The sequence below is a fragment of the Ammospiza caudacuta genome, chromosome 10 (genome assembly GCF_027887145.1).
Source record: "Ammospiza caudacuta isolate bAmmCau1 chromosome 10, bAmmCau1.pri, whole genome shotgun sequence".
In the NCBI taxonomy this organism is placed as follows: domain Eukaryota; kingdom Metazoa; phylum Chordata; class Aves; order Passeriformes; family Passerellidae; genus Ammospiza; species Ammospiza caudacuta.
The window spans coordinates 27383202-27411122 of NC_080602.1; the positions used below are offsets into that span (position 1 = coordinate 27383202).

Genomic DNA, 27921 nt, shown 5'->3' on the forward strand with positions numbered 1-27921 from the left:
TAAAATTGCCACCACCAAAACCATCAGTGGAATACAATTACAGCAGACAAAAATACACAACTAAGTGTACTGGGAGGGTCCCCCCTTCCCACGCTATTTCCTAGTCCAGTATTTACATTTTTCACAAGTCTTATGCAGGATGCACAAAAAAAAAGTCCCAATAAAAAAAGGAGTCCTTTATAGTGCCACCAAAGCGGAAAGAACCGGAAAACAAAAAAAAACAAAAAAAAACAAAAAAAAAAAAAAAAAAAAAAAACAAAAAAAAAAAATCAAAAGGAACCCCATAACCGTAAAACCAAATAAAAATCCGTTTAGGGCTTCCATGTGTGCCAGAGTTGTTGCAGATCTCCAAATAAATCCGAGTGTGGCGGGTGCCAGGCGCAGCTGGGCCGGCCCGGGGCCTCCCCTGGGCGTTCCTGGAGCGTTCCGAGGGCTGCACGTCCCAGCATCAGTAGATGACCTCGTAGACCGTGGCCTTCTTGTCCCCAGAGCCCGTGACGATGTACTTGTCATCCGCTGAGATGTCACAGCTCAGCACGGACGAGGATTCCTTGGACTGGGAAAAGCAGGAGAGAAACCATCAGGGTGGGAGACAGAACCCAGCAGGGTGGAACAGAGAATCCAGCAAGGTGGGATAGAGAGAGAAAACCCAGGAGGGTGAGAGAGAGAAAACCCAGCAGGATGGGAGACAGAAAACCCAACAGGGTAGGAGAGAAAACCCAGCAGGGTTGGGGACAGAGAGAACCCATCAGGGTGGGACAGACAGAACCCAGCAGGGTGGGACAGAGAGAGAACCCAGCAGGGTGGGACAGAGAGAGAACCCAGCAGGGTGGGACAGAGAGAGAACCCAGCAGGGTGGGACAGAGAGAGAACCCAGCAGGGTGGGACAGAGAGAGAACCCAGCAGGGTGGGACAGAGAGAGAACCCAGCAGGGTGGGACAGACAGAGAACCCAGGAGGTGGGATGGATGCTCCATGCTCCCAGCAGCATCCATGCTGGTGTCAGCACCATTATCCTGCACCCTGACACCAATCTGGCCATCCCAAAGGATCCCCATTCCCTCTCCAGGAATGGGAACCCGGGAGCAGCCCCCACCCCGTGCCCTTCCCAGGCTCTCCCACCTGGAAGATGCTGGCTCCGTAGGGCGTCCTCCAGGCGTTGAGCAGGTTGTCCTTCCCAGTGCTCACAAACCACTTCCCTGCGTTGGGAATTTGGGATCAGCAGCTGAACCCTGCTGGTGCCACCTCCCCAACCCTGCCCTGTCCCCTCAAGTCTGTCTGAGCCCAGAGATTTGGGAGAAATAGGAAAACCTGGAGGTTCCCTGCCCAGCCCTACTCTGCTGGGACAATCCAAGTGCTGCTTCCCACCTCCAGTGGTGCTCCATGGCTGGCTGCAGCCAAAACCAGGATGGGTTTATGGGAATAACCCTGCCAAAACCAGGATGGGTTTATTGGAATAAACCCTGCCAAAACCAGGATGGGATCATGGGAATAACCCTGCCAAAACCAGGATGGGTTTATGAGAATAGACCCTGCCAAAACTAAGATGAGTTTACAGGAATAACCCCCACCACAGCCAGGATGGGTTTATGGGAATAACCCAGGGAATAAGCCCTGCCAAAACCAGGATGGGTTTATAGGAATAACCCCCACCGCAACTGGGATGGGTTTATGGGAATAAACCCCAAGTGCAGCATCCATGGGATGGATCCTGCTGGAAACATCCATGCTCAGCCCCTCTAGCTGCATTGAGCATGGTCCCTTCCTGCAGTTCATGGCCATCCGTGTCTCCCATCCCTGGAAGTGTCCATGGCCAGGCTGGATGGGGCTTGGAGCACCGTGGGATGGCGAGAGGTATCCCAGTTTAAGGTTCCTTCCAACCACAAACATTCCATGATTCCACGATCGCCATCCATGAGGATGTCGTGGGGTGGGGTCAGGTGGGAGGTGCCCCAGGGATGAGCTTTAAGGTCTCTCCCAACCCATCCCAGCCCAGCCCAGCCCAGGAGTGCAGGGTGCCCGTCCCTGCCCTGCTGCTCACCGCAGTAGGCGAATTTGAGGGAGAGCACGCAGCTCTCGTGCAGGTGCAGCTGGTACTTGTCAGGCTTGGTGTGGTGCAGCACCTCCACGTTGCTGCTCTCCATGCCCACCGCCAGCCACTCGCCCGTCGGGCAGTATCCCAGGGAGAAGATCTGCGGGTGGAAGTGGGATATGGGGAGATCAGTGGCAATTCCTGGCCCCCTACAGAAGGGTGGGATGAGAGATCCTCAAGGTGCCTCTCCCAGCCCAATCATTCTGGGATCTGCTGGAGCTGCTGGCCAGCCCCAGATGGATGGAGCAGGCGGGGAGAGGCAGATCCCTGGGCTGGGATGGCTCCATCCCCATGGATACTGCTGCCCTTGCCAATGGGACACCACGTTCCAGCTCCGCCCCTCTGGATCAGGCTCTGCTTGGAGGAGGCAGGATCCTGATCTCTGATCCCTGCTCTCATCCCACCCAAGGGCACCCAGAGAACCCTGTTACACCCACAGGTATCCCATGAAAACAGCTGCTTCCTCAACAGCAGCCTCATCCTGCAAGGATGGAAAAGAGGAGCTGGCGCAAGATCCAGGCAGCCCCAGCATTCCCGGGCCACCCCGAAACCAGTGGGAACAGCCACGCTTGGAGCTCCCAGGGCTGTTTTCCCAGCAGGAAAAGGCCCTTCCAGGACCCTCTGTTTCCCATGGGGATGGATCCTTGCCCCCTGTGTCCCCTTCCCCTGCCCACCTGGGAGGTGAAGTCGTGCTGCTGCAGCTGCCGCCCTTCCCGCAGGTCCCAGGAGCGCACCGTGTTGTCCAGGCCCCCTGTCCACAGCTTCGTACCATCGTGGGAGATGTCTATGCAGCTGGCCCCGTCCGTGTGCCCTTGGAATTGCCTTGGGAGCAGAAAAAAAATCATGGAATTCTGCAAGGGCGGTGCTAGAAAGGGCACAGAGCTGCATTTAAGGTGCTCAGATGATGTTTATGTGGCTCGTCCACAACAAGTATTTCTGAAAATCCATCCAGGAACATCGTGAGCTGAGGAGCACCAGCCTGGCCAAGGACTGGGCTGGTTTAGGGATGAGCAGCAGGAGATGGTGCAGCATCACCAGAGGGTGTTCCTGGCTTCTGCCCTGAGAGGGTGGGGGACTCCCTGTCCCTGGAAGTTTAAGGCCAGGTTGGACGGGGCTTGGAGCAACCTGGGATACTGGAAGGTGGTTTTGCCCAAGAAAAAGAGGAAAGGGACATTGATGGGGGGGAAGAGGAAAAAGGACCGTGACAGAAAGAAGAGGAAAGAGATGGCAATGGGGTGGGGAAAGAGGAAAAGAGACACTGATGGAAGGTAGAGGAAAAGGGATGTTGACAAAATAGGAAAAGGGACATTGACAGAAAGAAGCAGGAAAGAGACACTGATGGAAGGAAGAGGAAAAGGAATGTTGACAAAAGAAAAGGAAGTGGGACACTGACAAAGGGAAAAGGGATGTTGACGGAAGAGGAAAAGGGACACTGACAAACGGAAAACTGACAAAAGGAAAAGAGATGTTGAGAAAAAGAAGAGGGAAAGAGACATTGATGGCAGGAAGAGGAAAAGGGACGTTGTGGAGGAAGGGGTAAAGGAACACTGGCAAAAACAGAAGAAAAGGAACATTGTAGGGAAAGAGGAAAGGGAACAGGAACACCGACAGAAGACAAAAAGGAGCGTGACGGGATAAAAAACAACCTTTAAGGTCCTTCCCACCCCATCCTACACCCGGACCCCGAGCAGCAGGACCCGTCGGGGCTCACCTGACGAGGGTCTGGTTGTGCAGGTCCCAGACGGCGATGTTGCCGTCGCTGCAGCACGAGAAGCACACCTTGGCGTCGGGGCTGATGGCCAGCGCGTAGCAGGCGGGCGCCGAGGACGTCAGCTCGGCCTTGATGCGCGGCGTGGGCGACGCCAGGTCCCAGATGGTCAGCGTGCTGGCCTCGCCCCCCACGATCAGCGTGCGGCCGTCCGGCAGCAGCTTGCAGGAGCGGATGTAGTTATCCCTGTTCTGGGGACACAAGGGACCGTCAGGGACAAAAGGAAGAGGAAAAGGGGCGTGGAGAGGGAAGAGGAAAGGGAGCGCAAGGCGGTGGGAAAAGAGGAACAGGGACGTTGACAGGGGAATCAGGAAAAGGGACGTTGATGAGGAAAGAGGAAAAGGCACATTTGAGGAAAAGGGACGTTTGATGGGGAAAGAATAAAAGGGATGCTGATGTGGAGAGAGAAAAAGGGACATTGATGGGCAGAAGAGCAGGGATGTTGATGGGGAAAGAGGAAAAGGGACGATGATGGGGAAAGAGGAAAAGCGAAATTTAAAGGTAGAAAGAGAGATAACGAGAAGAGGAATAAGACAATAACAGAAGACAAGGAGTTGGCAATGGGAAAGAGCAACAGGATGTTAAGTGGGGAAAAAGAAAGGGAGGGCAGTGGGGGTAAAAAGGAAACATAGATGGCAATGTGGGGAAGAGATGTTGGTGTTAATGGGGCAAAGATGATTAACAGCATCAGAGGTGAGTGGGGGCAGGGTACACAGCGGTGACAGGGGCTGCAGCCCTCACCAGGCAGTCCAGCTGTGAGATGGGGCTCTTGCTGCCGGGCTGGCTGATGTCCCAGATCTTGACGCAGCCCTTGCCGCCAGTGTAGACGTGGCGGGTGGGGTTGCTGATGGTGACGGCGCACACCACCTCGCCGTGGCTCAGCGTGTTGATCTGCCGCGCGTGCCGCGGGATGCCCGGCCCCGCCAGCGCATCGTGCGGGAACGGCACCGGCTGCATCTGCCCGTCCGCGCTCACGTGGAACGAGTACGCCCTGCCGGGGTGGGAAAGGGGCTCAGCGCCAGGGATGGGGCTTCTGGGGGCTGTCGCACCGTGCTCGCAGTGCCACCCCTGGGTGAAGGCCGCCCTCGTCTCCCTCCCGGCCGCTCGTCCCCTCCGATCCCACAAAAATCCAAGCGGGACTTACGGTTTCCCTCCGGGGATGGACGCCAGGCTGGAGGGCAGGCCCGGGGCTCGCATGGGTGGGTGAGGGTCAAACCCGACCTGCCAAGAGATGCACGGACACGGGTGAGGCTGGGAATGCCACACGGCTTCCCATCCATGACCCCTGGGGACACTGGGCAGCTCCTGCTCTTCCCCTGCTGCTCAAAGCTAACTGGCATTTCCCCCTGGCAGGAAGGGGAACCAGCCAAAGGGGTCTGCAAGAACCAGGTGACACACGCTCCCTCCTCCCTGTGTCGTTCCCAAGCCACCAGGGATGGGATCAACCACCTTGTGCCTGGCACCCTGAGGGTAGAAACCCCAATCACTGCTTTAATGGCAGAGACCCCAGTCTCTGCTTTAATGGCAATGTTTGACTCCTTGTTCTGCCTTAAAAGAGGAGTTTAGTGAGAGGAATGGGAAGGGCGTTGAGGAATGGGATAAGGGTCCAAGGAAGGGGAAGGAGAAACCCCAACCCAGTGGCACATGCACATCACCCCATGAAGAAGCATCTCCATCCCCACCCCCTCAATCCAAAGCACAGCTGGCTCTGAGGAGCAGCCCCAGCCTCCCAGCCCCAGGAGCCCCCCCAGGCCTCCCCCCAGTGAGAAAGGAGCTAAAAGTGCTACGTACAGCTCCAAAGCTCACCATTGGCGACCGGCCGTAGGCAGCGGCGGCGGCGGCGGCCGCGCTCATCTGTGGGGGCAGGTTGTGCAGCCCCGCGTAGGCGCCGGGGCTCGTCAGGGACCCGTTCATCTCGTGGTGCCCCATCATGGCAAAGGGCGCCGCGTACGAGCCCGCGATGGAGATGGGCGTCCGCAGGGCCGAGGCTGTGAGAGCGGGGACACGGTCAGGGCTGGGGACAGGGGCAGGGCATGGCTGGGGACACATGGGCAGGGAACAGAGCACAGCCACAGAAAAACCCAATGCCACGGAGTCCAATCCCTGGCCCAACACCACCTTCCTCCCATCCCAGAGCACTGAGTGCCACATCCCAGGATTCCCTTGACACCTCCAGGGATGGGCTCTCTACCACCTCTTTCTCAAAGAAATTCCTCCTGACGTCCAACCTGAACTTCCTCTAGCACAGCTTGAGGCTGTGTTCCCTCATCCCAACACTGCTCACTCCATGACCAGACCTCCCTCCCCACCCCATTGGATTAGGTCCCCCATAAACCTGACTCCCCATAAATGCAATCCCCCCCAGAGCTGCTGCTCCCTGTGGACAGGGACGAGCCCAAGCTGTGCTGGGGACACTGGTGACACTGCAGTGACACTGGTACCCACCCAGGGGGTCCATGCCGCTGGGTTTGCCGGGCATGGGCCGCAGCCCCGGGGTGCTGCTGGTACCCGGGGTGGGAGCGTCGTTCCTGGGCGTCGGAGTGTTGGACTTGAGGCCGGGCGTGGAGGATTTGTCGTTCTGCGGGGAGAAGGGATGGATAAGGAGGGGTGAGCTCCAGCTGCTGGGAGCCACAGCCTGCCCCAGGCACCCCAGAGGGGACGTACGTGGCCCAGGTCCTTGGTCTTGGAGGAGGGAGTGCTGCTGGAGGAGGCCACCGAGGCCGGGCTGTTGGGAGCGTCGCCCTTCTTCAGCCCGCGCGCTTTGTCCAGGCCGTTCTCCGGGGGCGAATGGGCCGGGCTCACCCGGGGGGTGGCAGGGTCCTGGGAGGGGGGAAAAGCCTTGGAATTGCCACAGGGGGAAGGAAGGGCTCCCTCCTTCCCTCCTGGCTTCCCCTTGAGGCCGCTCACCTCCCACATCCCAAACCCAGAGCTCACCTCATTGGAGACATCGACCACCAGGTCATCGCTCTTGTCACCATCGCTGTCCTGGAACACAAAGCGTGTCACACCCCGCAGAGAGCTCCAAAAACTACTCCCCTGAGGAGCCAAACCACCCCCAACAGCAGCAGGACACTTGGGCTGGAGATCAGGGGAAATTCTTCTGTGGAAAAGGTGGTCAGGTGTTGGAAGGGGCTGCCCCGGGCAGGGTGCAGTCAGCCAGGGGAGTGGATGTGGCACTTGGGGACGTGGATTATGATGGCCTTGACAATGCTGGGGGGCAGTAGGACGCCATGGTCTCCAAGGCCTTTTACAGCCTGAATGATGCCACGGTTCTCTGCCCCAGCTGACCCACACCACAGCAGGAAAGCACCACCCCAATCCCGCTTTCTGCCCCCAGGTGCTGCCCCAGGTGTCCCCGTGGCCTCAGAGCTGTCCCTGTCACTCACATATCGGCTCATGCTGTCCTTCTCCTCCGCTTTCCTCTTCTTGGAGTCGATGCTGTAGTCTGTGGAGCTCCGGTGCTTCTCGCTGGCCCGCAGGCTCTCCGAGGGGGACACGGAATTATTCTGTGGGGATGGGAGAAGCTTTGAAGGGGAACAGAAGGAAATGAGGCTCCACCAGCAGCACAGCCCTGTCCCAGCAGGGATGAGACCCCCTGGTCCCCCCATGCCACAGGATCCAGATCCACAGGGGACAGCTCAACATCAGCCTTGCTGGGAGCACTGGGAATGCTGTGAGGATGCCCAGGGACACCTGAGCTCCTTTGCTGCAATAGCAGGAAAATGCAGGAGAAGGTTGTTTATAGAAGCATCTGGGAAAAGCCACATGGCCAGGAATGGCAGAGCCCAGTGCCCATAGCACAGCTCTGCTCACTGGGAATTCTGTCCTTGCCTCAAGCAGCAAAGCCCAGGACATGCTGGCATTCCCAGGAAAGCTCCAGAGCCCAGGAGTTCTCCCTCTGGCAGAGCTGGGAGCCTCAGCCAGGAGGAGCAAAGGAATGGCTGCATCCCAGCCCTGGAGCCACAGGACATCCACAAAACGTCCTGGAAAACCCACGTGACCAGGAGCACCATGGCACAGGGGGAATTCTGCCCTTGCTCCAAGCAGCAAAGCCTGGGAGATGCCAGCATTCCCAGGGAACAATGAAGGAAAACACAGCAGTACAACAAGGAGGATGCCTGGCCCCGATCCTGCACATTCCCTCTCCCCAGTCCCTGGCATCAGCAGGATCCATCCCTGCTCCATCCCTGCACATTCCCTGCTCCATCCCTGCACATTCCCTGCTCCCCCAGCCTGCCAGCCCCGCCGCTCCCGAGCCGTGCCCGCCTTTCTTCCCCTGCTGAAAGGGAGAACCAAAGCAGTTCATGTTTCTCCTCGGTCCCCACTAAGCAGCTTTGGATAACACGGAGCTCTTTCTTCCCAGGCAGTCATGCTGAAAACCCTCGCAGCTCCCAGAGAATCATGTCAGGCATTTAGAGGCATCGATCCATTCAGCCCCGCTCCTGGCCCGCCGCCAAGGAACTAAATATTTTTTATTGCACAGGCAAAGGCTGGGGAAAATATGAATGACTAACGCTGATTATCGCACACATTAAACCTCCACGGGGAATACCCCGGCTCGCCGTTTATGGATTGGGAAGCTGCCCGGCTCCGACGGCCCCCTGCCCGCCCCAGGAGCGGGTTAATGATGCCCAATTCCCCTCTGCCTCCCCCCTTGCAGAGCACTTCCCTTCCCCGCTCTCCAAAGGGCCGTTTGTGGGCTCGGGGCTGGCAGGAAATCGCTGCCAAGCCGCAGCTCAGCCGCCCTTTGTGTCCTGGCAGCTTTTCACACGGAATGCTGCGCTGGGGAACGAGCTCCGGCGTGGCCCAGCCCCACCTGGACCCGGCCCCACCTCATCAGCACCACAGAGAGCTCAGGGACACGTCCAGGCCCTGCTTGGACACCTGCAGAGCCTCCCTGTGCTGCCCCTTCCCATGTTTCACAGCCCTTTCCATGGAGGAATTCCTCCTGATGTCCCATTTTCCCTGACACTGGGCTGGGAGGTGCTGGCTCAGCCCCATTCCAGGAGCAAGGCAGCTTCCACCTCGCTCCTGCCTCCCTCCACATCCTCTCCATCCCAAGAGCAGCACTCCCTGCTCCCAGGGAATCCATCCCAAGGGCAGCCTCCGAGGTGGCTCCAAAATCCAGGGATTTCCCTGGTTGGGAGCTGCTTGAGCTTCCAAGTCCTGCATACTTTGGAGAAATAACCAACCCCATCCCAGAGTATGGGGGAATGATCAGGAATGAAGCAGCTCCCCTGACCACCCAGGGGATCTGGTCTGACCACGCTCACTCAGCCTAAATGATGGGATTTCCTGATGTTCTTTGCCACAAGCAAAGGGATTTAAATCATATTTCCAAACCGCCACCACAGAGAAGGTGATTCCTCTCACCCCAGCACAGCTCTTCCAGGCAGGATGAGGGATTTTATTGCCTGGTTTATTATTTAGTAAGACCTGTGCCAAAGGCAGCCCTGCAGCTCCCAGCGACCAGGTGGGTTTTTAAGGGATAAATAAAACTCAGCCAGCAGAAAGTGGGAGCAAAAGGAAGGAATGGCACTTACTGCACTTGAGTCTCGCTCTTCAGGAGATGCCAGGGCACAGGGGAGGGCACAGCCAAAACAGAGACAGGAAAATAAAGCAAGTTAGGATAAGCCTTAAACCAGAAAAATAAACCCAGAACCTCCTCGTGCTCTTAAACCCTTAAACTCCAGCCCTGTCTGGGCTCTCTCCAGCTTTAGAATCACCCTCCATCCATCTCTCCCAGCCAATTCCTGCCCTTTTTGTCCATGTGATTTATCTGGCCAAACACAGCTGGAAATGCCCTGGATGCACAGGGAAAGGCAGCAGCCCCAGGTGTCTGTCCCTGGAGTCACAGCTCCACAGCCAGGAGGTGGTTCAGCCCTTCCTCTGTACCCAGACTGCCCATTTCCCCTGGGATCTCTGCAATCTGAATCCGTGCAGGAGAAGGAATGGAGCAGGAGCACTGCTACCCACAGTTCTGTCTCACTGCTCTTTTTTCACCCCAAATCCCCCAGCAGAGCCCAACAGCTCAGAGGGGCTGTGGGAACCTGCCCTGCCAATGGGAGAGTGGAAATATCCCAAACCCTCCTGTGCTGGTGGGCAGGGGGATCTGCCAGGACAATCCTGGTTTGCAGCTGGATCCACAGATCCTTCTATCTGCTAACAAATGCTCAGATCCCAAATAATGGGAAAAAGCACCAAGTTCCTGCTGCACAGAGCTGGATCCCTCACCGTGAGGGAGAGGAGGAGGAAGAGGAGGACGGTGAAGGCTGCTTTCCCATTAAGGCACAGCACAGGAATTGCAGCTGGGCCCCACCAAAGGCCGAGCATCATTTTAGGGAATTCTGCATCCCTAAGAGGGCAATCCCATGATCTGAAGGCAGCTGACCCAAGGGATGGGGTGGTGGGAAATGAGTCACAACACAACCAAGGTGATCCCCCAACATCTGAGGGAACTGGAGCAACTCCTGAGGAGGTCACAGAGCTACTCCAAGGGCTAGGAGAGCTGGGAATGTTCACCTGGAGAAGAGAAGGCTCCATGGAGAGCTCAGAGCCCCTTGCAGGGCCTGAAGGGGCTCCAGGAGAGCTGGAGAGGGACTGGGACAAGCCAACCTCACAGCAGGGCCACCTTCTCATCCAACTCATCTCTACAGCCCTATTCTCCACAACACCAGCAGTTTCACTCCTAACTCTACTAGTTCTCTTCTTACTAACTATCCTAGAGGGATTGGGACAAGGGACAGGAGACCAGGAATGGCTTCATAGTGGAGAAGTGGAGATTTGGGTGGGATATTGGGAATTAATTGTCCCTTGTGAGGGTGGTGAGACCCTGGCACAGGGTGCCCAGAGGAGCTGGATCCCTGAGAGTCCAAACCCTGTTTTGTGGAGATAACCAAAATCACAACTTTGTGAAAGTTGTAAAGCTGGTATGTTTATTACAGTGCTGGAGACATGTGGGAATCATTCCCCTAAAATGACTTGTGTACCCTGGGAACTTCAGGTCCCTTTTTATCCCCCTCTCAAATACATATACATGCAATTTCACGATGGGGTCATACATATTCATTTTTATGAATTTTGCATGACATTTGCTGCTAGTTCTTTATCAGAAAGAATTCCTAGGTCAGGCTGGCCTGCTCTCACAGCGGTCCCTCTGTCTCCCCCTCCTCCATCTCTGTCCTTCACTGAATCAGTATTCCTGAGCCTAGGCCTTGCACTCAGGCTACATAGCTATGTTCTTTAAGTACAGACTCAAAGACGCACATTTCACCTAAATCAAAACGGATTTCTACTCTGGAAAATTTTCCCTTTGCCTCAACCCAGCTCGGAGCCCCCCCGGTGTCACGTTTAACCTTGCCCTCCCTTCCAACCCCCCCACCCCACGGCTGTGACTGCAGGAACAGCAGCCCCCCTCCTCACCTCTGTGGTCCAGGTCGTGGTGGTTCTTCTCGTCCTTGACGGCCAGGTGTGCCTGGCTGCCCAGGGCGCCGAGGGCCAGCAGCCCCGAGCTGGTGCCGGTGACGGGCGGGATGCCGGGCGGCTGCAGCCCCGACGGGTGCGGCGGCAGCTGCACCGGGGGGCCGTGGGCAGCGTGGGACAGGTGCTGGGCCTGGAGCTGCTGCTGCTGCAACGAAAGCGCCAGTGAGCTGGGGGGGAACGGGACGGGGGGGATGGAAGGGATGCTCCGGGATGGGACGCACCGGGAGCCGCCCCGCCGGATGCCTGGAAGGAGAAGCCCCGTTAGCAGGAGGGCACAGGGGCCCAGGGATGTACCCAGGCCTTAGCAGGAGGCACAGGTGCCCAGGGATGTACCCAGGCCTTACCAGGGGCACAGAGGAGCCCAGGGATGTACCCAGGCCTTACCAGGAGTGCACAGGGGCCCAGGGATGTACCCAGGCCTTACCAGGGGCACAGAGGAGCCCAGGGATGTACCCAGGCCTTACCAGGAGTGCACAGGGGCCCAGGGATGTACCCAGGCCTTACCAGGGGGACAGAGGTGCCCAGGGATGTACCCAGGCCTTACCAGGAGTGCACAGGGGCCCAGGGATGTACCCAGGCCTTACCAGGGGGACAGAGGTGCCCAGGGATGTACCAAGGCCTTACCAGGAGGGCACAGGTGCCCAGGGATGTACCCAGGCCTTACCAGGGGGACAGAGGTGCCCAGGGATGTACCCAGGCCTTACCAGGAGTGCACAGGGGCCCAGGGATGTACCCAGGCCTTACCAGGGGCACAGAGGTGCCCAGGGGTGTCCCCAGGCCTTAGCAGGAGGCACAGGTGCCCAGGGATGATCCATGTGGTTAGCAGGAGGGCAGAGCCGCCCAGGGATGTCCCCAGGACACAGCACAGCCCGTGGCAGAGCACAGCTGGTGGCAGAGCACACACAGCCCTCTTCCCAGGACAATCCTGCGTTCCCGGAATGCTCATCCCCAAGGACATGGTTAGTTTGGCTTTTCCAGCAGTAAAAAGGATAGAAACCCCCCCCGGAATCCCACCCAGGAGACAGAAATACACCATGGCTGGAGGGCAGCAGCTAAACCAGTCAGAGGGAGGAAATTCCAGCAGCCAGGAGCCTCCCAGGCAGCTCAGCACAGGGAAGTTCTGCCCATTTGGTCAGGAGCAGCTTCCAGGTGCTTCATGGGGGGAGGAAAACTCCACACAATGGCTTGGTCCCATCCCAGGACCCTGCTGCTCCCAGCCCCTTCTGAAACCAGAAATCCTGCAGGGATCCCCCATTCCCACAGTGGGGTTGGATATAACCCCCCACATTCCCTGGAGCTGCAGCCCAGCCAGGATGGCTCAGGGCTCCCAGCTGCTCCCAGGGGTTTTTGGGAGTGAATCCCGTCCATCCCAGCACTCCCCCAGCCATGGAGATCCACTGCCTGCTGCAGCTGAGCTGGGAAAAGCTGAACTGCAGCTCTGGGGAGAGAAGGGAAAACCAGACACACTCCCTGCTTCACACACAGTCCTGGAAGAAAACCAGCTGGGATCCAAGGAGCCACTTCAGAGAGGCCCCAGGCCCGCCCTGGTGCAGCCAGGAGGGTCCTGGAGCTGCTGCTCCTGCCTGGGACCCTCCTGCCTGCACCCACAGCCCCTCCTGCAGCATCCCAGGGAAATCGCATTTGGGCATCTGAGCACAATGGGAACCACGGGCTGGGGACACCCAGAGTGAGGGGACACCTGGAATGAGGGGACACCCGGGCTGCAGCAGAGCCCCCCAGGTGCCCACAACCAGCCTGGATCAGGATTTGTCCCAGGGCACTCTGAGAGGCAGGGATGGACAGCAGGACCTGCTGGCACAAGGGCCAGCCCAATGGACACCCCAGGAACACCAAAACCACCCCTGGGGATGGAGGGATCCCCAAAACAACACCCCCAGGGATGCAGCCCAAAACACCCCAAAGCAGCACACCCAGGGATGGAGGGCTCCATCCGTGTTCCCACCAATTCCATCACAGAAATTTCCAGCACATCTTGCCCAGAGCTGCAGAAGGTGCACCCAGGTGCCCCTGGACCCCTGGCAGTGCCCCAGGCCACGTTGGAAAGGGCTTGGAGTATCTGGGACAGTGGGAGGTGTCCCTGCCAGGGCACGGGTGGCACTGGGGGGGCTTTAACCCCAAACCACTCCATGATTCCATGATAAGTATCCCCACATCAAGTCCAGGTTTTGGGGGAACAGCCCTGACCCGTTCCCGATGCAAGGACCCATTCTGGGCAGCAGAAGGTGATGTCCTGTCCCACCCCATGGACACAGCAGATGGAGCAGGCCCTGGCTGGGTCACCCACCCCTTCCAGAGCTGCTTTGGGATGGAGAGGGAAATCCCCATGCAGAAGAAGATTCCAGGTGGGAGCTGAGGGCAGCCCCAGGCACAGCAGATCCATGGAAGCAGCTCTGATATCCCAGCTGCAGCAGGAGCCACACGGAGAAGGCCATTGGCCTCTGCTGCAGAAATCCATAAATCCCTGAGCCTTCCAAAGCAGGACTGGTTCTGCCAGCAGGATGGGAAGCATCCTCAGGATGGACATTCCACAGTGTCCCCAAACACGGAGCACAGCTGGGGATGAGGGGCACAAGGTCGGTCCCTCAGTGCCAGGATCAATCCTCTGGCACCAAAACAAACGGAACAGATCCCTGGGGCTCTTCCCAATCCCCATTTCACAGCATTTCCACCCATCTGAGGGAGAGGCAGGGCCATTGTAGCAGAGCAGCATCCCAGAGAACGGCCCCGGGTGGTTTTCCAGCACCTCCAACATTCCCACATTGCTCTCCTGGGAGCTCTCCATTGGTATTTCCATATCCCATCCCTGGAACACACCAAGATCCACTGGTTTATCCTCAGCCATCTCCAGCTTCCACAAACATCTGCAGGCTGTAACTCATCCCAGCAGCTTTCCACCCAAAAAAAGGGACGTGGCCTTGTGGAACAGCAGCACTCCAATTCCCAGGGTGTGGATGGCAATTCCAGCCCTGGAGCAGCCCAGGGCACAGCACAGCCCCACCAGGAGCGAGGCAGCAGCACCGTGCAGAGAAGAATCAGCATCTGGAGCTGCTCCAGCAGAGAAGAACAAACTGGGATTTCTTCACAGGTAAATCCATCCACGGGCTCGGTGAGGAACAGCCCCTCGCTGGACACAGCATCCCTGGTGGCCCACAGCAACATCTCCAGGTGGGTTTGGTTTCCTCCCCTCTGGCAGCGAGAGCAGAATCCCTGTGGGATGTCCTGAAGCCTCATCCCCGTGTCCTGGGGTAGCCAAGGTCCCAAAGCAGGGCTGCAGAGCTCCATCCGTGTCCCAGGCAGGTCATTCCATGGCAAGGAGAGCAGGGTGAGGAGCCAAGCAGCCTGGGGTTCATCCTAGGGTGGTGCTGCAGAATTCCAGGTTCCCAGTGCACCATCCTTCCTGCACATCCCTCTGGAACCACGTCCTGGAGGCTCCCAGAGGGGGCACACAGCCCACCTGGCACCGGTGGCACAGAGCTCCTGCCTGTCCCCAGTGTCCCCTGCTGGAAAGGGCCCATCCCTCCCTTCCCATCCCTTATCCCATCCCTGGAAATGCTGGGTTCCAACAGCACCACGGGGTGAGGGCTTCCTGCAGCATTCCAGGGATGTGGAGGCTCTTTGGGAACCCCAAATCCCCCTGCCCAGGCACTGAGGTCCTGCTGGACACACAAGGACAAAGGTTTGGAGCAGCATTCCAGGGATGGGGAGGCTCTTTGGGAACCCCAAACCCCCCTGCCCAGGGATGAGGTCCTGCTGGACAAGTGGCACACAAGGACAAGGTTTGGAGCAGCATTCCAGGACCATGGAGTGACTGAGCCCATCCACAATCAGATCCCTCAGGGTGCTGCCCTGGGGCTCCAGCTGAATTCCAGCAGCAGTTTGGGCTCCTCCTGTGCTGGCAGGACCCCGGCAGGGAGTGATGTCCCCAGAGTCCCAGGAAACAGGGGCTGGGGAGGGATAGCAATCCCAGATATCGATCCCTGCACACCCAGCCCGGGGCAGCGCCCTCGGAGCTCCTCAGCGGTGTCACACAGAGATGGGGACATGGGAAGAGGCTCCAAATTTGGGAGGAAGGCTGGCAGGGAGTGTCTGCTGGTGGAGTGGCTTTAATTGGATTATGTCCATCACGCTCCATGCCTTTGTTCCCGATTTAATGGTTCAGCACTTCAGTTCAGCGCCGGCGTTAAATTTAGTGACGGAGTTTAATCATTTCCAGGGCTACAACCAAATCAAGGCTCCATTTCAGCCCAGCCTCGAGCGCAGGAGCTGAGAGACAATGGCCCAGATGCATAAAATTAACAGATCTTGACCTCAAAAGGGGCAAAAAAGGAGCTTTGCACCGTTTGGGGGGGAGTTTGGGTGCTGTAGCATCTGCACTGGGGTGTTGGGGCAGGCTGGGGACAGTGGGGACACCCAGGGACACCAGGACACCCCAGTGCTGAGCAATCCGAGCCAGGGATGTGTCCATGTGGGCAGCCCTACAAAAACAACCTGCTGAGGGCAGGGCAAAACACCAAATCCTCTGCATTTTGGGGATTTGGGCTGGAGCTGCCACCCAAATCAGCCCCATGCTCCAGGAGGAGCCTGGAACCATCTCCAAAAACCACGGGAGGCCAAGGAAACACCATCCCCTCAAACTATGGAATCACCATCCCCTCCTGCCTGCAGCAACCCTACAGTAACAAACCACTCCATGCACAGAGGGGAGGGAAAAAGGCAAAATCCTCTGGGTTTTCTGCCCTGCAGCAGGTGCAGGAGCACAGACCCAGCACCCAAACCCACTCCCCATCTCTGGCCAAGCCATGGGAGGCCGTGGGACCGGTGAGCAGCAGCATGTCCCTCCCTGCTGGGCCAGCCCAGGGGAGATGCCAGTGATTCCTCGTCAGGGAGGTGATTACAGGGCTGGGCTGGCTGTTAATGACAGCAGGGCCTCGCTGTGACCCAGGCAAGCAATTATCCAGGGAATGGGGGGTCACGGGCTCCTCATCCACCTTAACTGAATTCCAGTATCTGCCACTTGCAGCAGCTCCTCTCCATCCCCAGCCCACCCTGAATGGGTGAGCAGCAGCACGAGGGTGCAGTGTCACCCCAAAACTCAGCTGCCACTCCCGGGGCACTTCCCAAGTGGCACCAGCCCCACCATGAGGGATCCAGCTGCTTCCTCATTCCCAAAATCTGCAGGAGCCCAGGGCACGATTCCACAGTGGGTGACACCCATACAACACAGGAAAATGGATGGAAGAGCAAGTTAGACACAGAGAATTACAAAGATCCTTGAAGCCTACAAAGTGTAAATCGTTATCAAAAAATACAAATAATTATAAATCAGTATTTTCTGGGAAACAAAGCCAGATGAGCTCTGGAGCCACCTGCCCAGGACGTGGATGGGGAATTCGATGTCCCGGGGTTTGCTGCAGGACCATGGCAGTGACAGCAGGTACAGAAACGATCAGAATTGTTAATTTTCAATCAGAACCCCTCAATCTGTGCGGGGAAAGGGTCAATGCATGGAACAACAACTCTGCCGAGGGCACAGCACATTGCACACCAACAGCCCTGCAGAGACAAGCCTGGCCTCAGGGGCTGGGGAGGCTCCCACCCCAAATCCCCCCAGGAACATCCCCCTGCAATCTGGAGCTGCCAGGGAGCAGATGTCTTGATGGGGGCCAGATTGGGGCAGTTTTGGGGTTCTGGGACAGCCAGAAGCTATGGGATTGGGGCAGTTTTGGGGTTTTGGGACAGCCAGGAGCTCTGGGATTGGGGCACTTTTGGGGTTTTGGGACAGCCAGGAGCTCTGGGATTGGGGCACTTTTGGGGTTTTGGGATGGCTGGGGTCTGGGAGCCGCCCTGGGTGCCCTCCTGAGCGCAGGGTTGCCTCTGGATATGGTAAATGATAGGAATAAAAGGGGAATACACACGGTGAGAGGCAGATTGGGAAGTCCACGTACCCCGATGATAGCATTCAACTCCGTCATTGTCACTTGCTTGGCACGTTCAACAGCCTGGGCCACCTGCTGTTGGTGCTGTGGGGACACAGGGCCTGGGTCAGCCACAGCCCAGCTGCAGGAACCTCCAGGCATGGTTCACCTGCTTTTGGGCCCTATTTTTCCTGTTTTCCCCTAATTTTTTGCCTGTTTTTCCTTAATTTTTTGCCCATTTTTCCCTGATTTTTTGCCCTATTTTTCCCTGATTTTTTTGCCCTATTTTTCCCTGATTTTTTGCCCTATTTTTCCCTGATTTTTTGCCCTATTTTTCCCTGATTTTTTGCCCTATTTTGTGTGCAGCAGCCCAGGAGCATCTCCCAGTTCCTCAGGGAAAAGGAGAAGCCCCTCGCAGCCTTTTGGGCTCAGTGCAGTCCCCCAGGCAGAGCAGAGCCCCTGCAGGGCCCAGCTCTGCCCATCCCAAAGGTTCTCCAGCATTCAGGCAGGATTTAAATCCCATTTCTCACATCCAACCCCCACCCAGCACTGCCTGTGAGGGAGGGAAAACCCCTGGGAGAAGCTGCACCCCCTCAAAGAGGGTGTGGAAAAAGTCCTCACTTACCTCTTGTGACAGAAAAGGCATGATCTGGGCTAAAATCGTGTTCAGTCTTTTAGCAATTTCTGTCTGAAAAAAGGGAAGAAGGAAAAGCAGCAGTCAGCATCCGGCAGCAGCCTCCCACGGGTGCCACGAGGCTTCCTGGCAGCAGAGCTGTGTCCCCTGCCTGTCCCTTCCCAAAAAGCCCCTCTCTGTCCCCTCCCAAAATCCCCTCTCTCCGTCCCCTGCCACTGATCCTCTCCCTGTCCCTTTCTAAAATCCCCTCTCTGTCCCCTCTCCCTGTCCCTTTCCAAAATCTCCTCCCTGTCCCCTCAAGCTCCCCAGCCCAGGGACACTTCCCTGCCTCCCTGGGACACCTCCATGCCCTTCCCATCACGGGATGAGTGTCCTGGCAGTGTCACACCAGCCTGGCCTGCCCTGGCTCCAAGCAAACAGCCAGGCTCACTCTGGGAGCAGCTGCTGCATCCCAGGAAATCCAGGGTTTGGTGGCCCCTCCATCTCCCAGGGCTGTAGTGCGGGTTTGGTTTCCCCAAAACACATCTTGGCAAGGCCACCTGCCCTGTGCAGGGAGCTCAGACCTCACCAGGGCTGGGGCTCTGCTCTGCTCCCTGCCCATGGGTGGCATTCCCTTTGCCAGCCTCACATCCTGCTCTGGAAACAGCCCTGGATGCACCAACACCTGCCAGCTGCACCCTGATGGGGCTAAACTGGGGGAAAAGCCCCAAAGGACACCCAGCCCTTGCTGGGGATGGCTGGGACATGCTGCTCCTGCTACACAAACAACACAACGAGCACCACCAACATTCCCAGTGGCACCAGGGAATGGAGACACCAGGAAAATCCTGATCTGCCCCAGCACGGAGGGAACAGCCCCACAGACCCCAGAGCTCTGGGTTCTGCTCCAAGGGGTCCCTAGAGAGCTCCCCATGGGCTGCAAAGCCACAAGAACGTTCCTGGCCATCCTGTTCTCCAGAAACACTTCTGGAGATTGGGGTGCATCTGATGCTTTCTTAGGAATTAGCTCTGTGGGAGCTTCCAGGGATGCTCCCAGTGGGATGGCCGTGTCCCAGCCCAGGGACGTTCCCAGCAGGATGACCATGTCCCTCTCCAGGGACGTTCCCAGCAGGACGGCCGTGTCCTGGCTCCCAGGGGTTAACCCAGGCTGCTCCTGGCCGAGGCAGCTGTGAAAACAGCTCCAGCTCCAAGTCAAACACGGCGGAGCGGCCGCGAGGATGCAGCGCCACAACAATGGCCGGGGCCGAGCGCTGGCGGGGAATCAAACGCCCCGAAATTCCTTCCGCCAGCCCCAGCAGCTCCTTATCAACAGCACGAGTGATTAACCGGGAGAGCTCCGGCCTCCTGCTGGCAGGGAGCTCCTTCCCAGGACAGCCAGCCCTGCTCCCAAAGCCCCCGTGCTCCCCGCATCACCCCAAATCCACCCTGCGGATCACGCAGCTCAGCTCCTACGGAACCTCTGCAGTTTAAGCCCAGCCAAACCAAAGGAGCACTCAGCTCCACCTGCTCTTGAGCACTCCAAGGAAGATCCCCAAATATCCTAATTTGGGGGTGAAATCCCAATGGACACCAAGTCCTTGCTGGGTGTCACTGCTCCTGCCGCACGAACAACACAACAAGCACCATCAACATTCCCAGCAGCACCATAAGCAAGGAGACACCAGGAAAATCCTGACCTGCCCCAGCCTGGAGTCACCCCCATAGAGGGAACAGCCCCACAGACCCCGTGTCCTGCTCCAAGGGGTCCCCAGAGAGCTCCCCATGGGCTGCAAAGCCACAGGAACACTCCTGGCCATCCTGTTCTCCAGAAGCACTCCCGGTGATTGGGTTACACCTGATGCTTTTCTTAGCAATTCCAGAGGCAGGGAGCGTGCTGGCACACCGTGCCAAGGCAGGGACGGCTGGAAGTGACCACGACTTGGACTCAGGTACCCTGGCCACAGCCACCAGTCAGTGGGATCATCATGGCCCCGAGCGTGAGGATGCACGGATCCAGCAGGCAGCCAGGGATCATGGTCTCCTGGAACGGTTTGCTCAGATGGGACTTCAAAGCTCATCCAGTTCCACTCCCTGCACCTTCTAGGAGCCCAGATTGCTCCGACCTGCCTTTGGACTCTTCCAGGAATGGGGCAGTCACAGGCACCAGTGTCCCAGCCCCTTCCAGGGAAGGGCTCCTTCCCAGGATCCTGCCTGTCCCTGCCCTTGGCACAGAGAAGCCACTCCCTGTGTCCCATCACTGCAGGGACACTGCCATGGTGACCCCATCCCCAGGCTCTGGCCAGCACAGCATTTGCAGCACCCAACACTCCCACAACACCCGGGCTGCAAGCTCCAAGTGCCAAACCCAGCCCAGCCCTGGCGCCGTGGCTGAGCAGCCAGGCTGGCACCACGAGTGCCACCAGCCCCCGCGGTGCCACCGCCGTGCCCTGCCACGGGAAAAGCTCCTTCCAGGCTCTTTGGCACTGGCACTTTGATCAGATTATATTTAGCTGCAGCTGCATTAAAGATTTATTCCTCCAGCTCCAGCCCTTGGATTGGGATGCAGCGAGTGCAGCCGCTGCTCCAGGAGCTCTGCCCTGGCAGCTCCCGGGTTCTAGAACAAATCTGATCCGTGTTCCAGGGGACAACACCAGCCAGCCTCCCTCAGCTGCACCCTGGAACTACACAGCGTCCAGCCAGGCTGATTCCATGGAGCAGGAAGGGAAGGAGCTGGGTTTTCCCCAGACCAGCAGCACACGTGATGCTTCCACCTCTAAATGCAAAATTTCCAAGCGAGACGTGAAGCCAAACTCTCCGTTCCACACAGAAAGAGACTTCCCCACGTGGGATCAGACACAGAGATATTGGATGTCCAAAATATTATGTTTACAACCGTCAGGTTTCCTGTGAACACGAGATTCAATCGTCTTCAAATATTTGCTCACTTCCCCTCTTCCCATTCCCTGGCACATTAAACTCCAGTTGTCCCCATTAAAACTTGAACTGGGAGGGAAGGGGATTCTCTGGAACACTGGGAACAGGGGAGGGCTCCCTGCCCGACACCTTCCCCTTCTGAGGGCTCATCCATCACCTTGCCCAGAGCCCCGAGCCCCACCTCAGCTGCTCCTGCCAAGGAAAGCTCCATTCCCACCGCGGGTTGCCATGGCAATCCCAGCTCCGCATCCCCTTCCGCTGCCCTGCATCCTCCCTGGACCAGGGCGGACCAGACACAAGGAGGGGGCACGGGAGAGGCTCCCAAACACCTCCTGGCTGTTAAAAAGGGCAAGGAGTCGGGAGGAGCTGCAATCGCAGCTGATCCCCCTCCCTCGCTGCGTGCCCCTGCCAGGAATGTGCCCTGCTCCCTGCCCGGAGCCTCCCGGCGTGGGGTGTCAGCGAAACCAGAGAAAACATCTGCACCGGTGATAAATCAACGCGGCACCGCTCGGCCCCAAATGAGGCTCCTGTCACCTGCTCTCAAAAGGGCCAGAGCCACCAGCAGCATCCCAAGCACTCGGGGACACGGGGAGCTGCTGCTGGCACTGCCTGGGAGAGGTGGCAGCTCGGTGTTAAATAGCTGGGGCTGGCCGGGCCCCGCAGCTCCTGCGCTCCCGTCCCTACACCTGGATGGGGCAGAGGGAGTTTAAAAATAACCCCCCGGATGTCAGTCATGGGAGAGGCAGAGCAGCCTCAAAACTGACCCAAAAGCTGGGAGTGCAGAGCTCCAGGCTGGATCCAGGGTGTGGGGGGGACACCCCAGACAGGGCTCTGGGCACTGGGGACGCTCCTGGTGCCAAATTGTCTCAGCTTGGGATGTCCAGGAGGCAAATGGGAGCTGCAGGGATGTGCCAGACCTGGGGTGACCCCCCTAGACAGGTCCCAGCATCCCCCCCATGGCACAGGACAGGACACAGATCCCTCCTGGCTCCCTGCTCCTGGGGGGATGGAGCTGTCTGCAGGAACCAGCCCCACAGGCATGGCTCAGCATCCCAAAAAACCTTGCACAGGACACCTCAAAAAAACCCTAAACAGCAGAGAACACACCAAAAAAAAACCTGCACAGGACAACCCCAAAACACCCTGCACAGGACACCCCAAAAAAACCTGCACAGGACAACCCCAAAACATCCTGCACAAGACAACCCCAAAAGCCCCTGCACACATCACACAGCCCTCAAGCTCTCCCCCAAATGGAAAATATCCTCCGTGGGAAAGGGAATCCCACCAGGCCATGGCAGGTGGAGATTTTGGGCCACGTCAGCCCCAAGTCCAGCCTGCCCTTGCTGCTGGGTTTATGCCGCAGGATGAAGGATGGGGAGAAGGTGCCGGACACAGAACACTGCACAACACCCCAAAACATACATAATATACTTATATCCTCAAATCCTGGAATCTCCAGAGGTGGGTGCTGAACACAGAACACCCCAAAACTTATATAATATACTTATATCCTCAAATCCTGGAATCTCCAGAGGTGGGTGCTGAACACAGAACACTGCAAAACACCCCAAAACATGTATAACATACTTACAGCCTCAAATCCAGGACTCTCCATAGGTGGGAGGGAACACCAGGATTATCCAAGGCCCTGCACAGACACCCCACCAATCCCACCCTGTGCCCCAGAGCGTTGTCCAAACGCTCCTGGAGCTCTGGCAGCCTTGGGAATGCGACCATTCCCTGGGAAATAACAAATCCACCTACAGGGCACCCTAAACCCCTGCAGGGGCTGCAGGAGCACAGCTCCCATTCACAGAGCCCCAGCCTTCTCCCCATCCCCACAGCACAAAGAGCCCGCGGTGATGCCCCAGAGGCTCTGCACCCCACAGCCCCCTGCAGACCCCCCCAGAGCCTCCTCCCCCGGCAGCAGGAGGAGTAAATCACACGAGGCGTGAAGCACCAGCAGCATTTGTTGAAACCAGGATATTGTCTCTTTAAGCACATGAAAATCAGGCCCTTGAGCAGTGTGGTTCTCACTCGGGCGCACAATTATGGGTACTTTCAGCTGTCTACCACTATTTCAAGTGCTCTCTCCAAGCGGGCTGTCAATGGCATGTTGAAAGCTATTTGTGGCTGCTATCGTTATTAGCAAAGTGGAGAGCCTGGCTGATGAGAATTAAATTCAGGGCGGGGGTGTGGAGGGGCAGGACACAGCCCCTCATTAGGGAATTACCGCCAGCCACGGGGTAAAGCTCGCAGAGACCCCCAAAACTCAGCCAGGAGCCCCCAGAATTCACCCAGGAACCCCCAAAACTCAACCAGGGAAGAAAGAATTCCCCTCTGCCTTGGGAGTGCTGAGAGCACAGCTCACAAATTACTCGGCTTCTGAAGTATTTAGCAAATTATTACCTGGCACTCCTTGCTAACGAGCACGACAGAAAGGATATTGTGTTCCTGGAATATTCTAGAAACGCGCACACACACAAAAAGCTGCCTCTCTCCCCTGGAAGTGTTGGGGGGTTCAGGCTCGTTCCAAGCATTAGGCAGGGAAACAAGAAGCGCTTCTGTGGAGCGTTCTCAGCCATAACAAGGAATCAAAGGCAGCACAAAGGTTCTGTCCTCCGAGGTGTCCCGTTTCCCCACGCAAAATGAGTTTTCCTTTTGGAATGGTTATTGCCCTCGGCGATTATCCACGGGGATCTGCACAGAAACAATGCGCGGCCGACAGGGGAAGGGAAGTTTCTTTTGGAAAAATCAATTAACCCGACCGAAAAAAAAAAAAAAAAAAAAGAAGAAAAAGTTTTGTCGGGGTTTCAAAAGAAAACTCCTGATTGGAGCCGGGTTTAGGAAAGCTGAGCCCGGGGAAGGAGTTGAGTTCAGCAGGAAGACTGATGTAAGGAGCAATTCACTGCAACCGACTGGGGAATCACTTCCTAAATATTTCCTTGCATATGGAGTTGTTTATGAAACTCCGTTTTTTTCCTAACGAGAAACAAAAACGAGAAGAAGGGGGGGGGGGGGGGGGAGGAAGGCCAAAAAAAAAAAAAAAACACCCAACCCCACACGCAGCCACATATGCACACACTTAATATTCAGCGTGGAAGAGATAATCTGTTATATAAGCCCACAGACAGACAATCCCCTTTTGCTTAAAGATGAAGTATCCATCAATGTTTGTCTGGAGCAGATGTAATCACAAGCAGTCAAGTCTGGAGGGCAGGACACTGCATGAATAATTCAAGCACTTCAGTCTACTTGATTGTGTGCAGATAAACACAAGTCAACCGCTAAACAGGTCAGCTGATAAACTTGTTTGTTCAGGACCAGCCACCCTCAGCCAGATGCCGGCAGGACCACGCCGCAATTAGCGGGATGCCTTGCGGGATGCCTGCCGGGGGGATGCTGCCCAGGGATGCTGCGGCCCGCGGAGGGGGGAAAGCCCTGCCCGGGCTCCCCCTCGCCCCATTTGCGCCTGCAGCCCGGGCTGCTTTGTTTGTTTGCTGTCAATTAGAGAGGGAGACGGCTCCGGCTTCCCCCGGCTCCCGGCAGCGGGCACGCAGCAGATGGCACCGGGCAGCACGGCCCGGGCGGGCACGGGATGCTTGCGGGAATGGCTCGCACGGCTCCCGGCAGAGCGGGCACCGCGCCGGGCCTGCCGGCACCGGGAACCACCGGGACAGGCGGGGACCGAGCCGCACCGGGAGTTCTGCGGCTCCCGGGGCAGCCCCGAGACCCCCGCGGCACACGGAGGAGGGGCTGCTCCACCCGCACCTCCCAGCGCTGCCAAACCTCGGGATGCACCCGGGGAGAACACCGGGGAACGTCCTGGGAATGGCATCTGCCAGCGAGGGAACCAACACCGCATCCCAGAGTGTCATTCCAGCATCTCCTGGTGAGGAAACCAACCCAGCATCTCCCAGGCCATAACTGCAGCACCTCCCAGCGAGGGAACCAACACAGCATCCCAGAGCATCATTCCAGCATCTCCCAGTGAAGGAACCAACCCAGCATCTCCTGGCGAGGAAACCAACTCCAGCATCCCCCAGTGAAGGAACCAACCCAGCACCTCTCACGCCATCATTCCAGCATCTCCTGGTGAGGAAACCAACCCAGTATCTTGGAGAGTCATTCCAGCATCTCCCCTAGCATCCCAGGCCATCATTCCAGGATCTCCCAGCGAGGGAACCAACCCAGCATGTCCCAGGCCATCATTCCAGGATCTCCCAGCACCAAGCAGAGCCGTCCAGCACCCAGGTAGGAGGAGGGTGGGCACAGGAGACCCTCTGGCCCAGGAGCCTGGGCTGGGGTCCCTCCAGGTGACCCCAGAGTCCCCCAGGTGTTGCTGAGGTGGCCGTGGGCTCCGTGTCCCTGCGGCCACACCAACGCCGTCCCCTCCGGGCAGGAGGCCGGGCCTAGCCCCCAGTCCCCAATTCTGGGGTGTTCCCCAGCACCCCAGCCCAAAGCTGGCAGAGTTCCCCCGAGCTCGGGGGTCCCACAGCCCCTGCACAAGGACCCCGGGGCCGGGCAGCGGCCCCCGAGCGCAGAGTCGGGATTATCTGCGTGGAAGGAGATATTTATATAAAACTGAAGACTAAGCAGGAATTATTTTCGCTGCCCCGTGACTACGGTGCAGCAAGGCGAGGGGAGGAAGAGAGAGGCGCATTCAGAGACGCTGCTTTGCATCTCATCAGCGCCCTGCGAGCCTCCGAGGAGGAGGAGGGCGATGCCGCTATTAAGCCAAACCACTTTGGAGTTGAATGGGGCTGATTTGCGAGCGGCAAAGTTGATGTCAACTTCTATCTGCCCTAAGTTCTTAATTAGAACTCCTTCTAAAACCAGTAAGCAGCAGCAGCACAAATAATCAGGTCTAATCTCAATAATAACTTTATTCCTTTAAGTTTTACCATCATGTGCGCAGCCTTTAGGCTCTTTACCGATAATCTTATCAAGGTAGCACACCACATTCTGCTGGGGCCTTCTCTATTTTTTCCTTCAGGCAAGTTACACATTAGAGAAGACTGGAAGGGAGGGGTAAAAAAAAAAAACAAAAAACAACCAACAAAACCAAAACCCCAACCAGCCCCAAACATTGCTTCACTTCCCAGATGCAAAGACAAGTCCGTGCCATTGAGCAACACGCGGTGAGCTCTGGAGATAATTCCCGGCTCGGTCTCACGCTCCGGCAGGGCCGGGAGCAGGGGACGACCTTACAAACAGCCCTGCTGTACCCACAACACGAGCAGAGGCCGGCGCAGCAGCCCCTATCAGTGTTTTCCGAGCCCTGGGAACGCGCTATTCCAGGTATTGACCTCCCCGCACGGGAGGCGAGGCTGTTCTCACCTCCCTGCACAAACACTCTGCCTAAAACCGAAATTCCTCGTCAATATCGACGAAATAACCCCACCGAGCGCCATCAACCTGCGGCTGCCAATTTAACAGCCGGGCCGCGGGATCCCACCTGGAGTCACATCCCTGCCTCCAGCACTTATTCCCTATTTAGTGCAATCAGGGCCGATTTTACCTCAGGTGGAGGAAAAGGGCAACAGGAGATCAATCAATCAATCACAACTTCCCCCCTCGAAATTACTCACCTGTTTGTGCATTTCAATATTCAAACCGTACGACATTTCGTAGTACTGGGGAAGGAGAGAAAAAAATAGAAATAAATTCAATTAAACACCAGAGCCAAGGAGAATTTGAATTCAATTCACAGAAGGCATTTGCATAAGGTCATTACCAAAAAGCATCCTGGGCAAAACTGGGCTTAAAGCACGGGTAGCCAAGGAAATTACACCTTATAATAAGCAGATGTTTATGGGTTTAACTGGCAGGCACTTAACGAGGGGACACTCCTTTTGACTCCTGTTTTCTCCTCCTAAGCTACTTAGAAAAACAAAGAGGCGCAGAGCTGGGTGACAGGCGTCTGCTCAGCCCTGGCAGAACAGGTACAGCCCGGAGTCTGGCCAAAAACCCAGCTTCTCACCGGGGGGGGGGGGTGATTTGGTGATTTGTTCCCCCCCCAGGGACCTGGGGAGCGGCCGGGAAAGGGGGTGCAGGGCCCGGCCAAACCCACCAGAACCCCCAAGGAGCCCACCCGGGGGCCCGCCATGCTAATTTAGCTTTAAACAGAGCGTTTTGTGGCAACAAAAGTGCCCATTTCCCTCGGGAAGGATGAACAGGAGCGGGGGAGGAGCTGCCATGGCTCCCGGGTGGCCTCGGGGCGAGCAAGGGGGGGACCCCCACCAGCACCGGGGATCCCCCCCCGAGCTCGGGGTCACCGCTGCAGCCCCCCCGCGGCCGCAGCCCCGCTCCAAAGGGGTTAACAGGAAACTTGGGATGGCGCTCGCAGCCTCGGGGGCTCGGAGCGCCGGGCACCGCCGCCCCCCCGGCCCGGGGGTCCCCGGGCAGGCGGTGCCCGTGCCGGGGGGGGTTCCCCCGCTCCCCCCCGTTCGCCGGCTCGCAGCTAATGACATTTGCAGGCTGATCCGAAATCTGATTAAAGTCTCTCACCATAACGTAATGGCGCTGCATTTCGGTCTTCTCGTTCGCCAGCTTGTCATACTCCACTTTGAGGCTGGGGGGGGATGAGAGCGCACGGTGAGACCCCGCGGAACCGGGGGGCTCGGGGCGGGGGGGGGGGGGCGGCCGGGGGTGCCCCCGGGCTCACCTGTGGTACTGGGCCTGCAGGAACTGGAACTCGTCCTTGATCCGGTCGCAGGACTCGGCCACGGTGAATTTGAAGCCCGGTTGGCCCGGCTGGTGCGGAGCCTGCGGGAAGCGGCCGCGGGGGTTACCGGGGGGGTTACCACGAGGGGGGGGGCGCACACCGGGGGGCGGCGGGGGGTACCGGGACTCACCGGGTGCCGGCCCTGGGGGTACATGGCCGGGCTGGGGCGCGGTCACTGGAAGCAGCCGCGCCGAGCCTCGCTACGGAGATCGCGACGTGCGGAGCTGCCGCTGCTGCCCGCCGGCCTCGGAGCGCTCCCGGAGAGGCCGAGAACTGAACAAAGGGACGAGAGGAAAGTCCGTGCGGGGGGCGGAGGAGGGAGGGCGGAGGGGTGGGGGGGGAGCGGGCCCGGCCGGTTCCCCCCCGC

General features: G+C 57.8%; 1 protein-coding gene across 2 annotated transcripts; it reads right to left on the bottom strand.

The window, feature by feature from the left end:
• Nucleotides 1-300: 300 nt before the first annotated feature.
• Nucleotides 301-27799, bottom strand: TLE3 (TLE family member 3, transcriptional corepressor). 2 transcript variants are annotated; one of them, XM_058811607.1, is made up of 20 exons: nt 27685-27799; nt 27495-27595; nt 27338-27401; nt 26419-26463; nt 17903-17965; nt 17308-17382; nt 11282-11486; nt 9403-9419; nt 7246-7365; nt 6794-6844; nt 6524-6679; nt 6305-6437; nt 5666-5847; nt 5004-5080; nt 4601-4850; nt 3803-4050; nt 2766-2913; nt 2041-2191; nt 1122-1198; nt 301-556 (listed from the first exon to the last, which is right to left on the bottom strand). In XM_058811607.1, exons 1-20 carry the CDS (start codon nt 27706-27708, stop codon nt 449-451), a joined length of 2295 nt encoding a protein of 764 aa, XP_058667590.1. In that variant the 5' UTR covers nt 27709-27799; the 3' UTR covers nt 301-448. The 2 variants fall into 2 exon arrangements, with proteins under 2 accessions (XP_058667590.1, XP_058667589.1); XM_058811606.1 differs by having other exon boundaries at nt 5651-5847.
• Between the last annotated feature and the right edge of the window lie 122 nt (nt 27800-27921).